Below are 18,538 nucleotides of genomic sequence, written 5' to 3' on the forward strand. Positions count from 1 at the left end.
GCAATGCTTCTCAAACTGTACTGTACGTGCATATGACCTGGAGATCTTGTTGAAACCGAGTGCGAGCAGGTCTGGGGTGGGTGCAGGATTCTGCATTTCTGTTCAGCTCCCAGGTGATGCGGGTGCTGCTGGTTCATGGACCACACTAGGCAGAGACCTAGCGGAGGGTTCTTGGAGTTTGGTGATGCTGTTCTCATCCAGGTTTGTCCGTTATGCAAAATGGTTTTCTTTCTGTGTCTTGGTTTACCTCATCTGTAACATGAGAATATTGAATGAAATGGTGTCTAATGGCTCTTCTCAACTCGAACATTTTATGATGACACAGGAGGAGGTAAGAAGAATGAGGGGGCAGGCTGCGGTTCTGAGCACAGATTCATTCTCTTCATCTCAACCCAACTTTCCTATTTATTAATAGTTTATTTTAAAGGTAGTATGAATGACATACCATACGTTTTCCATATTTATATTAGAATGTAGACCTTCACAAAATAATTTTAAATATGACAACTTAGTAAATAAATTGCAAGTAAAATATACTCCCCCCCTCTACCCTCATCATTTACATGTGTTTTGTTGCTTTTATTTTATTAGGAAATACTCCATAGCTTGGGTGGGATTGAAAACCTAGCTCAGGTAAGATTCCTTTTGTGGTGGCTGGTCTTGCCTTCTCATTTTGTGCCTGCTCTGAGCAAGAATTAAAAGGGTATGTGGCTTTCCTATATTATGCCGTCTGCCCCAGACAGGGACAGATGGGGTTACGTGTGAGTGTGAGGCGTGATACTCACAGAGCAGGGAGGAACCCACGACATTTTGTTCTGGCTGATTGGGCTCACTTTGCTCAGCCTGTTGAAATGAGAAGGTGCTATAAAGGGTCACACGTCATTAGCTAGTAATAATAAGAAATAGGCAGCCAGGTGCAGTGGCTCACGCCTGTAATCCTAACATTTTGGGAGGCCGAGATGGGTGGATCACCTGAGATCAGGAGTTTGAGACCAGCCTGGCCAACATGGTGAAACCCCGTCTCTACTAAAAATACAAAAGTTAGCCAGGCATGGTGGCAGGTGCCTATAATCCCAGCTACTCAGGAGGCTGAGGCAGGAGAAACGCTTGAACCTGGGGGGTAGAGGTTGCAGTGAGCTGAGGTTGCACCATTGCACTCTAGCCTGGGCAAAAGAATGAAACTCTGTCTAACAACAACAACAGAAGGGGTGATGGCTGGAAGGCTCAAGCCCTTAGCATTGTATATACCATATGGTGGGAGGAAAAGAAGTATGTGTATACATGTATATATATTTGAGATGGTGTCTTACTGTGTTGCCTAGGCTGATCTCAAAATGCTGGGCCCAAGCAATCCTCCTGCTTCAGCCTCCTGAGTAGCTGGGATTACAGGTGTGTGCCACTGGGCCTGGCAAGATAATAACCTGATTATGAAGATGTTCAAAACTTTTTCACACAAGGAAACGATTACTGTGCTCAATAAAATACTAATAAATAGATGACAAAGAAAGGAAGGATCTTGACTTTATTTTTCTGCTTTGCTACCTACTGAGGGAGGGTAAGCAAGTGAATATATATTCTGAGCAACTCAGAGGCTTGCATTTATTAATACAATAAAACAAAACTTCTCTCTTTCTTTTTTTTTTTTTGAGACAGGGTCTCACTCTGTCACCCACGCTGGAGTGCAGTGGTGCGATGTTGGCTCACTGCAACCTCTGCCTCCTGGGTTCAAGTGATTCTCGCGCCTCAGCCTCCCAAGTAGCTGAGTTTACAGGCATGTGCCATCATGACCGAATCTTTTTTTTTTTTTTTTTTTTTGTATTTTTAGTAGAGACAGGGTTACACCATGTTGGCCAGGTTGGAATAAAACAAAATTTCTGATCATGTTTTTCAGTCGGAACAGGCTAGTCTCCTAAAACCTGTATAATGTTTACAGAGAGAATGATTTTCTTTCTTTTTTTTTTTTTTTTTTGTTGAGATGGAGTCTCGCTCTATCGCCCAAGCTGGAGTGCAGTGGCCGGATCTCAGCTCACTGCAAGCTCCGCCTCCCGGATTCCCGCCATTCTCCTGCCTCAGCCTCCGGAGTAGCTGGGACTACAGGCTCCTGCCACCTCGCCCGGCTAGTTTTTTGTATTTTTTAGTAGAGACGGGGTTTCACGGTGTTAGCCAGGATGGTCTCGATCTCCTGACCTCGTGATCCACCCGTCTCGGCCTCCCAAAGTGCTGGGATTACAGGCTTGAGCCACCGCGCCCGGCCCGAGAATGATTTTCATAATAAACATGTGGCCCTGCAAACTCATTCTGAATAATTAGTGGAAGATTACATTTGTGGCAATTTAACATTAAATCTACTTTATTTTATTATATTCTTAGAAAATTGATTCTTTTTTTTCAAGAACCTTTTTAAATTGACTAGAGGTTTACCTCATTTAATAACATAATATTTCGTAAGATTATATTACAAAGCATCTTCTTATCCATTTTAACTTCTTTTATAATATTAGAAATTACCTGTTTCCCTGAGCCTGTTTCTTATTATAATCAATTATCCACAGTGAGAATTATCAGACTACTCAGTACTCATTTTATTCTGATTATTGTTAACTGCATGTATGCTGGTTAGACATATATTCAGAGATTATAAAATATAATGTCAATAAAATATATACAATGTATTATAAAAAATTCTCCTAAAAAGATACATTGAAGAATAAACATTCTATATACTATGTATTATGTATCTTATATGTATCTTGTATTTGGATACTAAATTACACCGCAAACTTACCTAGTTAAGAGTCATTTTGAGACTTTCGAGAGTTTATAGAGTCTTGAGATGGTCTTTCCCTCAACTTCATAGCATGCAAGAGAAGTCAAAGAATCTAGAAACCCAGCCACCTTTTGCACTTGAGTGGTAACAGTCCCAGAAGGAGCATGAGTATTACTTGATGAATCTGTTGTGCCACCTACAGTTTATTTTAAGAACTGCAGCATCTTGTTCCTTGCTTCCTTGCGTGCTTTTGGTGTCCTGACTGGCTTGTTGGTTTGGTCCTTCATGCAGTACATGGAGATTGTAGCCAATGAGTACCTCAGCTATGGAGAAGAGCAGCACACTGTGGACAAGCTGGTCAACATGACATGTAAGTGTTGTTGTGGGGACACAGCCAGTTTTGTGGACTTGCTAGAAAAGCAGTATGGTGTTTGCAGTAGGAAAAAAGGATACTTTAAATATTTATTAATGTTCCCACACACAGCTCAGGTGCTGAGCATCCTGGCCAATTGTTATATTTAGTGGCAACGTACAGACAGAAGGAAGATGTTTAGATTACAACCCTTACGTTGAAAAGGACAATTTATTTAATGCAGGAGAGGCTTCCATAAAAGCAAATTTTGGTAAAACATATTTTTGCCTCTTTTTATTTCTGTTAAAATGTCGGAGACTATCCAGTTGTTTTTTTTCTATAAAATTGGGTTTATCATGATACCTACCTCATAGAATCTGAAGCATCCAGAGCATGAAAAAAAAATAACAACAACAAACCTTATCTGATGCTGTGAATGTGAAAACGTTGGGCTGTGAGTGTGAGGTATTCCTTAGTCACTCAATCTTCTCCCGTTGGAGGCTCTTCCCAGCCCTGCTGTCCTGCACTCCAGCTTTGATGAGCCACAGATGTCCTGCCGTGTGGGAGGCCAGTCTGTTTTCTTTGTGTGAATCGACTGGCTCTCCGTATCTTCCTGTGGGGCAGCACAGTGGTTCTCAGATCTGGGGAGAGAAGAGTTTATGGCAAGCCCTGGGCACCAGGAATTCTCTTTGAGGATGACTCTTTTCCTCAGCTGAGGAAACTAGCAGGTTCCTCTCATTTGCTGGCCTTCCCTCTCTTCTTTATAAGTTGAAATCTTTGCAGAGAGGACCTTTGAAGAACAGGCCTCACTTTGAACTGGTAATGTTAAGAAACTTGTTCAAATTTAAGTGGAAAGAGAGGTTTGCCTTTTTTGGTATTTTTATATTTCATTATTAGAATAACATTACAAAATAAATAACAGTGGAGCTTGAGGAGTAATTCTTGGGGTAAAAAAGTAGCCATGCTGCTCCTGCATCTGTTGTTCCTTTCGTGCTGTCTGTATTCCCTTTGCCCTTTCTCTGCCTACCCATATGTACTGCAGATCTGTGCTCCCGGGAGGACTCCCCCTTTAATCTCCAGATGCCTCTTTGCGCTCTTTCTTTCCTTTATAGATATCTTTCAAAAACTTGCTGCAGTCAAAGATCAAAGAGAATGGGTCACCACAAGTGGAGCCCACAAGGTGAGTGGCCCCCGAAAGAGTTAATGGTTCAGCTCCCTATGGCAATTGTTCACATTTGGGAAGTTCAGAGCCTTTGCAGTTAAGTCATGTGTAATTAGAATCCAGAAACCTGGCAGCCTGGCCTAAAATTGTGAATCTTTGTCAACCCTTTTATATTCTTTGCCAGCATTTCAAGTTGATAGAGATATAGTAAATACACGTTTTCTGGAACTCCTTTCCTTTTCTTCTATGCCATGTAATACTAACTAGGTTTATTGCTTAGATATTACTTGAAAATCCCTGGCTATGTATAAACTCACCCTAGGTGTGCATTTGTAAATAAGTCAACAAAAATAAAATTGTGCATATGTATACATATAAATTCCACATAGCATGTGGGGCTATATTAGTTTGAACCATATGTGATTGCCACTGTAGGTCAAAACAGACTATATTTTAGCAAAACTGTTTAGATTGTAACCATGTGGAGCCAAGTTTCAGTAACCTGTTGAGTTTCATATCCCAGGAAACCACTTTCTAGTGTATATGGGAGCAAGATTGCCTAAAATGTGTTAACACATGCCGCTCATGGTCTAGAGGATGATTCTAGGTGATACACAGGTCAACATTTTTTGTTTCCATAGCCATCTATTTCACAGATATTATTGCTTACAATTGGAAAATTGTTTTGAGCTAACATTAAAGGTGTTAATTGAATATGGCAAAAATTGTGAAAACGATATGTAATGGATTGAAGTTTGGGAAACATTAGAAGACAGAGATAAAAGAGAGAAGAAAAAGAGGAAGGGATCAGACGAACAAAGATAATGGTAACTTTATTAAGATAAAATGAAATCATAAAGGCAAAAAATCCATACACTGGAAACATAAAATTATCTTAGCAGTCATTGCACAGGTTGCAGCTGTGACCTGGGACATTTTGGGAGGCACTTTTCAGGGGCACTCTGCTTTCTGAAAATGTAGAGAATTTTCCAGGTAAGAAAATCTGCCTTAATGAGAATTCAGGGAAAGCCACTAACAAAATACAGACTTCCAGCTAAGTCATATTATTTAGGATGATGCTTGGGAGCATCAATGGTGCACCTTCAGCATCAATTAGAAATCTGAGAGGCAAATGGAATGCTCGATAGTATTCATATCTTCTTTAGTTTGGCAAAAGAATGAAAGTTTCAATATTTTGTTGAAAAATAGTTTCATAATTTGGAAGGTGACTAGCACAGTGCCTAGCTCAAAGTGAGTTCTCAATGGCTGATCACTACCACTGTTGTAATTTATGTCATTAATTGTCCCAGTTCTCCCCAGGGTGGGATCAGAAGGGGCAGAGAATACTTGGGCACATGGAAATAGAGGGAAGTATGAGAACCAGGCTGGTCATGTAGCTTGATGCCTTTTGCTTCCTGTCCTGGGCAAGGAATGGCTACAAGAGGTTACTCTCAAGAGTTCTAAAGTAAGGAGAGATGGACTCCTGCCATCTGTAAAGAACTGGATATTTTGAATGTTTAATAAAACTCTTTTTAAGAATAAACTTTTATATTGACTGCAAAAAATGAAAAAAGAAATTGCATAAGGCTTGAGAGGCCATAATATTTTTTCACTATTCTATGGTTAAAGCCATAATAAAATAAACAACTTGATTATATTGACAAAAAGTGTTTATAAAGATATATTTAATGCCATGAAAAAATTTCGGTAGATGACGTTAAGAAAAAAACATAACAGAGAGCAGCTTTAACATTATATATACAGTTTGTGCTTAATTGTATATGCACATACATTATAAACTACTAAGCAAACAAAACAAAACAAAACAAAACAAAAAGGTTAAGCCTGTATGATCTTGAGAGGGAAACATTTTGCCATTCAAGTGGCTGGTAATGGAAAATAAATTAATGTTAATGTTGAAAAAAGAAGCTTGTAGTACTTATATAATTAAACTTTATTTTACTTCATTTTTCAGACATTAGTAAATTTACTTGGTGCCCGAGATACTAATGTTCTCTTGGGTTCCCTTCTGGCTCTGGCTAGTTTAGCAGAGAGGTAAGTAGTGTATTCTGCTATACTTTCCAGTTCTGCTACTATAGCAATTTAGGTGGGAAGGATGCAAAATAATCAGTTACTTTGTCAACTACTTAATAAAATTTCTTGATACATAAGTGTGAAATAACATGTTGAAGAGAATCCTGGATAGAAAGCATTATTTAAAAATTTAAACTGGAAAGGCAAATCATAGTTTAAAATTTTCTTTTTATTTCCTGACTGGAAATGTTTACTTAGTCTTTTCATCTAACCCTCAGTTACTTCTAATTTCAAAATCACCATAATCTTTCTTTGGCAGTTGAATCTTTTTGACCTTCTTAATTCATTCTTACCTGAGAATTTTAACATACAGAACATTTTCAAACATTTGTGGACTTTGAAAAATTTTCAAGAAGATCTTTCTCCTTATAAATGTCATGATTATTTTAAATGTTTTTATAACAATAAGTGGACCATTGCTTTTCTGTGAATAACATGTGATTCCTTTTGTTTTTTGATCTCTTCTCCCAAGATAATATTGGAGTGAATATAAATATAATAGAAATATAGCGAATTTATATGGTTAGCCTTTGTGTCCCCACCCAAATCTCATCTCGTATTGTAATCCCTATAATCCCCATAATTCCCTCATGTCAAGGGAGAGACCAGGTGGAGGTAATTGAATCATGGGGCCATTTCCTCCATGCTGTTCTTATGATAGTGAGTGATTTCTCACAAGATCTGATGGTTTTATAAGGGGCTCTTCCCCCTTCGCTCAGCACTTCTCCTTCCTGCTGCTTTGTGAAGAAGGTACCTTGCTTACTCTTTGTCTTCCACCATGACTGTTTATGTTCCCTGAGGCCTCCCCAGCCATGCTGAACTGTGAGTCCTTTATAAATCACCCAGTCTTGGGCAGTTCTTTATACCAGTATGAAAAAGGACTAATACATGGAGGTAGCAAAATATGCTTTTAGTAATTGCTAATATTTTTCAATTTACAGTCCAGAATGTAGGGAGAAGATAAGTGAACTCAACATTGTAGAGAATCTGTTGATGATTTTACAAGAATACGACTTGCTTTCTAAAAGGTAGGATTGCTAACAGGAGAAAAAGACAATGCAGCGCCTTTATTTGACAGAAACACTTGTTATTATTTTTATTACGTCATGTTATTTACATTGTAACTGAATATAATGAGTCAGCTTAACATTTATTTTCTGTTTAAGTTTATATAAAGAGAATAGAGCAAAGTATATCCATTTATCTTTAGTCCTGCATTACTTCTAGATCTGGGCATAGAAGCTGATGAAATAAATTTTTGTGATATCATCTTTAATGTTTTGTTTATTGCATTTATTTATATCCTGCCTTTTTAGGGAAAGAAACTCTGAGGTGGGTCTATTTTTAGTAATTTCAAATTGTGTATTACAATAAATGATTAGATTGCTAAGATCCGTTTGCATTAAGGTAAGTAAAATAAGATAGCAACTGACTTGTTTTGTGATCACCTGCTCTAATAACTCAAAATCTAGAGTCAAATGGATTCATTTTTACTTGAACCGCATATTGTTCTAATAACTATCCAGATAGTTATTAGATTGTGTTTAAACAGACTTGCAATCTACATCATTTGATATTTAGTTGAGTGATTTTCTAAAGAGGCAAAAGAGATAAAAAGAAATCTCAAGCAATGAAGCCCTGACACTTAACTCATAGTAAATCCTTCTATATTCTTCTTCAAAACTCTTGTAAAAGAGCATTAAATATATAGATAATACTTATAGACTTGGTTATCTGAACAAACAAGGTTCTAAGCTTGGTACCAGGTGTTGAAAACCAAAGATGAATAAGTTATAAATATGTAACGTAGGAGAGGGTCAGAGAGTGCTATAACTGATACAGTAGACAGATGCACAGGGTACTCTGGGAGCATGGAGCAGACACTTCCCAATTAGAATGTGGAGTCATGCAAAGTTTCCTGGAGGAAAGAGAAGATATCTAGCTAGAGAGAGAGAGAGAGACAAAGTAAAAACAGAATGTGCTTGGACATGGAGTCATGAAATTGGGTGTGTTAGAGGAATGTGATGGTTGGGCACAGCAGGAGCACAAGAACGAAAGTGCCAGAGAACTAGAGCAGATAGTTAATGATAAACTTAAAATGTAGCTAACTTTGATCAGTGTTCTATTTATGCCAAGACCTGCTCTAAGCACCTTACATATTAACTCATGTGATCTGCACACTAACCCTATTTTTCCCATATTTTATAGATAAGGCAACAAGACACCTTTATCCAGGTCATGCTGGTCTCTGATAAATAACAATGTGAATTTTGTCATGAACATTATGGGGACTCATGGAAAAACTTTAAGCATGATCAAATTTGTTTTTTGAAGGATCACTTTGATAGCAGTGTATGTGAGAGTGAGGGTGGGGGGTGTTTGTTTATATCCACACACTAAGATCCACTTATAACAAGGAGAGGATGTTTGGTGTAGAAACTTTGTGAAGGTAAAGAATACTATTTATCAAGGAACATTTATTATTAATGTCAGAGCACAAAATTTGGGAGGGAGAGGAGCCATAGATAATCAGTTCAGAGGAAAGGAATGAGAAACCAGTATGGGAATGAGAATATTGGAAAGGTAGATGAAAGAAGCATTTATATCTTGAGCATGACCAAGGATTACAAGCAGGGGAGGAGCAGGGGGGTTAGCTAGCTGCCTGATGTTCAAGAGCATCCCAGAAGTTACCCAGGAAATAGAAAACACTAAGAGCTCTTGACTGACTGTGGAGGAATGTGAAAAGAGGAATATGTGTCTTGATGCCTCCCAGTCTTGTGGCTTGGAAAACTGAAAATATTGTGGTGCCATGAGTCAAGATTGGGGATAAAAGGTGTAGAATAGACCTGGGGTGGAGGGTAATGACTTTGAGTTTAGGGGTAGTGTGGTGAGTACTTGTGGATCATCCATGTGGCTAAAACTTCTGGAGGTTAGGAGCAATGCCTGGGCTGAGATTATGATGGCAAGGTAGAAAGAGTGTGTGAAATCATGGGAATGGATGACACTATCCAGGATGAGAGTGTTTAAGTATGAGACTAAAGGACTAAGGATGAGTCTATAAAACATTTATCATCATAATTTTTCATGGCACAGCTGAACCTTGTGTCTTTACCATCAATTTAATGCACTTTACACTGAGTATATAGTAACTGAGTGCTTTGCCCTTAACTCCCCTGCATTGTAGTGTTTTTGACATTTTCTATCAATGTCTTATTTTGCAATTACACAGTAAGTTTCTGAAGGCTAGAATAAGGCTTTTAATTTTTTTTTTTGTCTTTAGCACAATGCAGATCTCATTGTTTGTCCTTGATACCTATTTGCTGCTCAGTAATTTTTGTTTTTGAAATAGAGTCTTGCTCTGTCACCCAAGCTGGAGTGCAGTCGCAAGTGACCTTGGCGCACTGCAACCTCTGCCTCCTGGGTTCGAGCAATTCTCCTGCCTCAGCCTCCCAAGTGGCTGTGATTACAGGTACACACCACCACGCCCCTGCCAATGCTGGTCAGTAGGTTTTTAACCAGACCAATGATGATGCAACGAGCCTATAATTTAGAACAGTGGTCTGCAAACTATGACCTACAGGCTAAGTTTATTCCACTGCTTATTTTTGTAAATAAAGATTTATTGTAACATAGGGATGCTAATTTATTTTTATATGTTGTCTATGGCTGCTTTCATGCTATCAGCATAGCTGAGTTCTTGTGACAGAGATTGTACGGTTAGTAAAGCTAAAAGTGTGTGATTTTGATTGGGCTCCTAAAAGAAAATGCACGTTGACCCATGACTTACAAAATATTAGGGTTATATTTCATGCACTGATGACAGCTTTAGTCTTAATGTAAAGTCATCAACTCATGATGCTGTGATTCTCACCCCCACCCTTCCCACCCCTTTCAGACTAACAGCGGAGCTGCTGCGCCTACTTTGTGCAGAGCCCCAGGTGAAAGAACAGGTGAAGCTCTACGAGGGGATACCTGTCCTCCTTAGTCTGCTCTACTCTGACCACCTGAAGCTGCTCTGGAGTGTTGTCTGGATTCTGGTACAGGTTTGTGAGGACCCTGAGACCAGCGTGGAAATTCGCATTTGGGGAGGCATCAAACAGCTTCTTCATATTTTACGAGGGTGAGTCAGAGTTGGCTTTGGCCTACTTTGTCCAATTTGTTGAAGTCTGGGGACTTTGTGAGCAGATGGCAGATTGGTGTGTGCTCACCTCGTTCCCTTCTGCTTTGGGGTTTCTTTGGTAATTCATGCCTTCCGCAGTCATCTATACTTGTCACAAGCATGTTCTACATCAATGTCAGGGGCATTCATCTTTTAAATTCCTTGGGGACCCAGATATATTTATCTTTGCATCACCAACCTCTCCAGTACAGTGCTGGGAATGTCGAAGGCCATCAGTCTGCAAATATAGTGAAGGCTGAATGGAAATCCAGTAACCTAAAGAAAACCTTTGTCTTGTCACCTTTTCATTGAATTAGTATATGCATTTTGTCATTCCAAGTATAATGATTACTAATATTTTCCTAAAATGTTTGTGTGTGCACATATATTATTATCAAGAGAAAACAAAGCCTATGTGAAAGGAGCAGGTGTATAATCCTTATTTTTCAAAGATGATATCATTAATCAAGCGGTTGCCATGTTACTAACTCTAGTCCAGTTCTCTACTTTTCTCTCTGATCTTCATTATGGTCCTCTAAGTTGGGCATCACCTCTCTTTTAAAAGTAGAATTCCAGTGACATTATAAATCAGGAGCATAGAGAATGGATAGTTTAGTTTCCAGTTGAAATTCTCTAGAAGTATGTTGCAATCTAACTTCTGTATTTTCTGAATTAAATATATTGAAGTATTGAATAATAATATCTTGTGGTACCATCCATGAGAAGATTCTATTACCTAATATTGTTATAAAGTATAATTCAGTTCTATGGGTGCTGAATCAAAGTTAAAAAAAACGAGTGTGCCTGTTTGAACTGGATCATGTTTATGATCTGCAGTACATAAATAAAGCTCATTTTAATACAAGCAGAGGGACTTACCAATTTTCGTATAACTAGATATCGTCAAATCAATATTGTTATGACTTTGTACTTGTTATGCTTCTAGGGATATTGCAGAACTGTGTGTTACCAAGTTCATTTTCTCTGAGGGAACATTCAGAAGCATAAGAACAGACTGTAGAGACATGAACAGTTGCTTTGTTAGCAATATCTGTCATTACCTAAACAAAGGAAAAAATTTATAGACTGTTGGCAATCTACTTGCTTTATGCATGTGACATAAAAATATCAATACTTTATAGTATACATTATAAATCATTCATTAGTGCTGTGACATGATAAGCCAGCCCCTTGGTCAAAATAATTACAATTGCCAAAGGTTTTTTATTTAGGTTTGTAGGATGACGATGGTAATGATGATCATGGTGGTTATTCTTTATTATTGGACAACATACCTATTGCAATAGGTGTGGTTGTCCTCTTGGAGAACAGCTATTTTCTTAAGAATAAAATGAAATTCTGTAATAGTTAAGCAGAATTTCAAAGACAAAACCTGCCTTTTTCTCGTATAGAATTGAATATAGCTTTTCTCTCTTGCTCAAGTCATAACTATCCTTGGTAAAAAAAGAGATCTTTCACATCTAAAGAATCATTTTCCAGTCCATTTTGATGGTGCAATGTTAGCAAACTTTTCCCTGGGATAAGGACATATTTTAACTCTTATTCTATGTTAAATATGTGCTGGTGCTCTGGGAGAATTTATTACCCCAGCTGGATAAACAGTTTCCTTTCAGAGCTTGTTCCTGCCCCTGGGCTGACTGCAGCTGGCACTAGGGGTAGAGGTTGCCAGGCTGTCTTGTGGCTTGAGTATGAACACCACTGTTGTCAGGGCAGTTTTCCGGGAAACTTTCTCATGCCTGCTCACCTGCCATCCCACACTCAAAGTCAGCTCCCAAAGGGCTCTCTTGTTCAGGTGAAGAGATCCCTACAATTTGAGTTTTAAGATAATAATCTTGACAGATAAGATCGCCACCTGTGATGTCCCTAGGCTCAGCAGCATTAGAGGACACTAGTGGACCCAGATGACATGAGAGGGAAGTCAAGGAAACTCCATCCATGTTACATTTAGGCACGGAGAAATCCAGGTGGAGTTGCTGCTATAAAAAATAAATACATGGGGCCAGGCGCGGTGGCTCAAGCCTGTAATCCCAGCACTTTGGGAGGCCGAGACGGGCGGCTCACGAGGTCAGGAGATCGAGACCATCCTGGCTAACCCGGTGAAACCCCGTCTCTACTGAAAAAAAAAAAAAATAGCCGGGCAGGTGGCGGGCGCCTGTAGTCCCAGCTACTGGGGAGGCTGAGGCAGGAGAATGGTGTAAACCCGGGAGGGGGAGCTTGCAGTGAGCTGAGATCCGGCCACTGCACTCCAGCCTGGGTGACAGAGCGAGACTCCATCTCAAAAAAAAAAAAAAAATAAATAAATAAAAATTAAAAAATTAAAAAAAAAAATACATGGAAAAAAAATGGTAACTATGTAAAACAAAAGGGAACAAAGCAGGCAAAAGACAGATGAAGAATCTATTATGGAAGAAAGTGCACTGAGTAAACAGAAAAGCGAATGCTTTATTTCATCAAGAACATTAAGCAGAGCATGAATTTATGAAATGAGATTAAAGATGAAACAAATTTTGGACACAAAAAGGGGAGAAGATTGCAGAGCCAGGAAAGAAAGCAAGGACTGAATAATACCTACAGAACCGATAAATTAGCTAGATCACCACGAAAAAAAAATGGAAATAGTAAAATGTAGGGTAAGCTTGGAAAAAATTACATATAATGCAGAAGAAAAAGACCAATGAATAAAAGAAATTAGAAAATGAATGATATGCCCAATAGAAGAAGACAGGTTTTCAACATGTGGATAATTGAGATCCCGGAAGTACAGAGTAAAATGAAAAGGGCCAAACTTTTCCAAGGTATGATAGAAGAGAACTTTCTTAAAAAAAGGAAGATTGAAAGTTCATGGAAAAAGAAAACTGAGAATAATCAAGACTGAGATGTATTCAGGTGAATCAACTCCAGGAAAATAGAAAATTCAAAAACGAAGGTGGCCATCTAGAGCAGTGGGGAGAGGACACTTTTCAATAAATAGTGAGAAATCAGTTCAGTAACCATAAAAAGAAAAAAGATTCTTACCACACACCATACACAAAAATCAACTCTAGGTAGATTGGAAAGTGAAACAATAATGATGCCTTCATGACCTGAGGGAGGCAAAGATTTCTTAAATGTGACATAGAAAGGACTGATGGTGAAGGGAAATTGATAAATGGTCTGTGCATTAACTTTTCTTTTTCAGAGACAGAAATTTTGTTTCTGATCGCTCCTCCATCGGAAGCCTGTCCAGTGCAAATGCTGCAGGCCGAATTCAGCAGCTTCATTTATCAGAAGACTTGAGCCCTAGGGAAATACAAGAAAATACTTTCTCTCTTCAAGCAGGTATTTATGTTTTATTATTTGATATGCTATAATTTATTATGTTGTATTATTATTCACTATTATAGATTAGTATAATAGTGTTAAGTAGGCACAATTTAGAAGTTTACAAAAATGTGAGGTGAGCTCCACATGGATGCTTGAAACTTCTTGGTCCCAGTGTTGGACTTGTAGATGAATGATATAACAAATGTTTTCTTTGCCTTCTATGTTCTGAACCCAGAAAGAGATAAACTCAGAAGTCAGAGATAGGGAGACAAAACATTAGCTTTATTATGAGGGAAGCTGGATTAGGGGATGCAGCTTGATCTGTGGCCAGAGTCATGCTTTCTAGAATTTTCTAGATCCCAGGGCACCCTACATAAGGGGGAATCTACAGTGCACACACTTGTCTCACCAGGTGCAAGAGAGTACCTTCCCCATGCTTCTTGAGCTCCAAAGAGAAGACTGAAAGATGCTGCCGTGTCTAGGATTTTCACATGCAAGCAGGAGCAGCAATGCATCAGTGCTTTTTGGCAGGGCCACCTTGAGCAGTCATGCAGTTTGTGTCCTGCCTGGGGGCACCTGGCCTTTGGGACAAGTGAAGATACAGTGCAGTTGGTGCACTGTAGTGCTGAGTGCTGAGTGCTATTGGCCAAGTTGGGTGCCCCAGAGCAGCCCACAGAAAGGGAGCAGAGAGGTGTGGTGTGGGCCAGCAGGAGACAGGGGGACTCTGAAGGGAAAGAGCAGACATTGTGGGAGAGGGAACAAGGGAGTGGCGGAGTGGGAGAAGGCAGGCTTTCCTTGCTGTCTACTATTTTCTCCTGAAGAATACAGAAGATATTTCTTCACAGATGTGTGAAAACAAGGACATAGGATCTCCCCCTCAAAGTGCCATTTCTGCTTACTCTAAAAGGACCCTGTCTCAGTACAAGGTCTTCTGCTGGGGGTTTACTGTTTGAAGGCTCCCCAGAAGTCTAATCCAGTGGAATCTCAGAGCTCTGAGTGTTTCTAGCAATCATTCAAAGAGTGGGTGAGATTGATAGTGATAGAATTCAGAAGAGCACCTACTTAGATGTGGAATTATAGGGGAGTGAATGCCTGAGAAGGGGCACAAGGAGCCTTTGAGAACTGGAAATATAGCCTACACAGTCCTCTGGGTGGAGGATGGTTACAGGGCACAAAGATATGTAATATCTCATTGAGCCATACACTTAAGATGTGTTTACGTTATATAGCTTATTCTATACCCATATTAGTCCATTTTCATGCTGCTGCTAAAGACATACCCAAGATAGGGCAATTTACAACAGAAAGACGTTTAATGGACTTACAGTTCCACATGGTTGGGGAGGCCTCACAATCATGGTGGAAGGCAAGGAGAAGCGAGTCACATCTTCCATGGATGATGGCAGGCAAGAGGAGCTTGTGCAGGGAAACCAAGTGCACTTTCAATGGTTTTACAAAAAAAAATTAAAAAACCATCAGATCTCAAGTGAGACTCATTCACTATCATGAGAACAGTGCAGGAAAGACCCGCCTCCATAATTCAGTCACCCCCGCCACTGAGTTCCTCCCGTGACACATGAGAGTTGTGGGAGTTACAATTCAAGATTGAGATTTGGGTGGGGACACAGTCAAACCATATCATGTTGCTCTTGACCCCTCCCAAATCGTATGTCCTTACATTTCAAAACCAGTCATACCTTCACAACAGTCCCCCAAAGTCTTAACTCAACTCAGCATTAACTCAGAAGTCCACAGTCCCAACACCTGAGACAAGGCAAGTCCCTTGCCTGTGAGCCTGTAAAATCAAAAGCAAGTCAGTTACTTCCTAGACACAATGGGGTACAGGCATTGGATAAATGCAGCTGTTCCAGGTGGGAGAAACTGGCCAAAACAAAGGGGCTACAGTCCCCATGCAAGTCCAGAATCCAGCAGGGCAGTCAAATCTTAAAGCTCCAAAATGATCTCCTTTGACTCCATGTCTTGCATCTGGGTCATGCTGATGCTATAAATGGGTTCCCATGATCTTGGGCAGCTCCACCCTGTGGCTGTGCGAGGTACAGCTTCCTTCTTGGCTGCTTTCACGGATTGATGTTGAGTGTCTTTGGCTTTTCCAGACACATATGCACACTGTCAGTGGATCTACCATTCCAGGGTCTGGAGGACAGTGGCCTGCTTCTTACAGCTCCAGTAGGCAGTGCCCCAGCAGGGACTCTGTGTGGGGACTCTGACCCCACATTTCCCTTCTGAATTGCTGGAGCAGATGTTCTCCATGAGAACTCTGCCCCTTCAGCAAACTTCTGCCTGGGCATCCAGGCATTTCCATACATCCTCTGAAATCTAGGCAGAGGTTCCCAAACCCCAATTCTTGACTTTTGTGTACATGCAGGCTCAACACCACATGGAAGCTGCCAGGGCTTGGGACTTCCACCCTCTGAAGCAACAGCCTGAGCTGTACCCTGGCCCCTTTTAGTCATGACTGAAGTGGCTGGGATGCAGGGCACCAAGTCCCTAGACTACACACAGCAGAGGGACCCTGGGTCCAGTCCATGAAACCGAGTTTTCCTCCTAAACCTTCAGGCCTGTGATGGGAGGGACTGCTGCAAAGGTCTCTGACATGCCCTGAATAAATTTTCCCTATTGTTTTGGGGATTAACATTTGGCTCATTACTTATGCAAATTTCTGTAGCTGGCTTGAATTTCTCTTCAGAAAATGGGATTTTCTTTTCTATTGCATTGTCAGACTGCACATTTTCCAAACTTTTATGCTGTGTTCCTCTTCTAAAACTCAATTCCTTTAACACATTCAAGTCACCTCTTGAATGCTTTGCTGCTTAGAAATTTCTTCTGCCAGATACCCTAAATCATTTCTCTCAAGTTCAAAGTTCCATCAGATCTCTAGGGCAGGGGCAAAATGCCGCCAGTCTCTTTGCTAAAACATAACAAGAGTCACCATTGCTCCAGTTACCAACAATTTGCTCATCCCATCTGAGACCACCTCAGCCTGGATTTCATTGTCCATATCATTATCAGCATTTCGTCAAAGCCATTCAACAAGTCTCTAGGGAGTTCCAAACTTTCCCACATTTTCGTGTCATTTTGAGAGCCCTCCAAATTGTTCCAACCTTTGCCTGTTACCCAGTTCCAAAGTTGCTTTCACATTTTATGTTATCTTTTCAGCAAAGCCCCACTCTACTGGTACCAATTTACTGTATTAGTCCATTTTCATGCTGGGCAATTTCCAGAAGAAAGAGGTTTAATGGACTTACAGTTCCACATGGCTGGAGAGGCCTCACAATCATGGCAGAAGACAAGGAGGAGCAAGTCTCATCTTAAGTGGATGGCAGCAGGCAAAGAGAGGGCTTGTGCAGGGAAATTCCCATTTTTAAAACCATCAAATCTTGTGAGACTCATTCACTATCACAAGAACAGTGCAGGAAAGACCCACCCCCATAATTCAATCACTTCACACCAGGTTCCTCCCATGACACGTGGGAATTGTGAGAACTACAATTCATGATGAGACTTGGGTGGGGACACAGCCAAACCATGTCAATACCTAAATAAAAATGGAAAATAAAAATTAAAAACATAAAGGGTTAAGAGTAGGGTTTGAGTTTTGACTCCACCCTTATTGATAGCTATATGGCCTTGGGCAAGTTCCTTAACTTCTCCAAGCTTCAGTTTTGCTTATGTAAAATGGTGATGATAATCATGATATCAGTGATAGAAGGTCATTGTGAGAATTATATGGGAACATATGTAAAATCTTTAGCACACTAAAATGGAATTATCCTTTATAGGAGCTCTGTGCTATAGAGTCTGGCATACTTCCGAGAGCACAAGTATTTCAGTGCAAAATGCCACCAAAGGCTGCCACAGTGGCTGTCAGGTGGCAAGAGTGGTGCTGTTTAGGGCTGGGGATTTAACGTCTGGCAGACTGGGACTGCACTCCTGATCATTTCCACTTACTGGTTGTGTGGCCTCGTCTAGTAACTCTTTGAAACTGTTTTCTCACCAGTGACACTGGTAGTCATAGTGCATACTCTTATTATAAGGATTGAATTGGATAATATATTTAAAGCATTCTTTTATTTATCAACCATTATAGATATATTTGTTGAGCACCTGCTGAGTGCCAGGGCATGTGTTGGGCACTGGGGATTGCAATGAAATGGACAGATGCAGTACTTGCCTCCTGGTACACAGTAAGTTCTCAATAAATGGCTGCTGTGGAATAGATGTGCACAGGAAATACATGGAGAGAAGAATTAGAAGCCATTACAAGTCAACTTCTCTTCTTCCAGAGCTGTGCCAGAAGGAAAATTACTGTTTCTTGAGGAGTTACTTTGCTAGTAAGCATAACAAAATAATAAAAATACCCTGTGGAGCAAGAGAATTCATGTGAAAGAGTATTTATTGTAATGATGCACATTATGCATTTGATTGTTTTCATTCCAGCCTGCTGTGCTGCCCTCACTGAGCTGGTGCTCAATGACACCAATGCCCACCAGGTGGTTCAGGTGAGAGCACTCCTTCTCAAGGTCAAGTCTCTGTAACCATTCATAATCAGCTCACCTTGTGGTGCAGTCTGTATCCCAGAACATAGGTTTTGGGATCCCATCATGTGATTTAAAAACTATTTTAACATTTCTCATTTCACTAGTAGAGTTCCACTTTATA

At 40.0% G+C, this 18,538-nt stretch overlaps 1 protein-coding gene across 3 annotated transcripts in view; it reads left to right on the top strand.

The window, feature by feature from the left end:
• Nucleotides 1-18,538, top strand: part of NEK10 (NIMA-related kinase 10) — a 259,204-nt gene that overhangs the window by 57,215 nt on the left and 183,451 nt on the right. For all 3 annotated transcript variants that reach the window (XM_011956225.1, XM_011956227.1, XM_011956226.1), the window contains exons 8-15: nucleotides 592-633; nucleotides 3,059-3,137; nucleotides 4,232-4,299; nucleotides 6,257-6,336; nucleotides 7,317-7,403; nucleotides 10,271-10,495; nucleotides 13,734-13,873; nucleotides 18,317-18,378. In XM_011956225.1, coding sequence (XP_011811615.1) covers nucleotides 592-633; nucleotides 3,059-3,137; nucleotides 4,232-4,299; nucleotides 6,257-6,336; nucleotides 7,317-7,403; nucleotides 10,271-10,495; nucleotides 13,734-13,873; nucleotides 18,317-18,378 — 783 coding nt within the window. The remainder of the gene's footprint in view (nucleotides 1-591; nucleotides 634-3,058; nucleotides 3,138-4,231; nucleotides 4,300-6,256; nucleotides 6,337-7,316; nucleotides 7,404-10,270; nucleotides 10,496-13,733; nucleotides 13,874-18,316; nucleotides 18,379-18,538) is intronic.

This window comes from Colobus angolensis, unplaced genomic scaffold (assembly GCF_000951035.1).
Source record: "Colobus angolensis palliatus isolate OR3802 unplaced genomic scaffold, Cang.pa_1.0 Scaffold411, whole genome shotgun sequence".
In the NCBI taxonomy this organism is placed as follows: Eukaryota; Metazoa; Chordata; class Mammalia; order Primates; family Cercopithecidae; genus Colobus; species Colobus angolensis.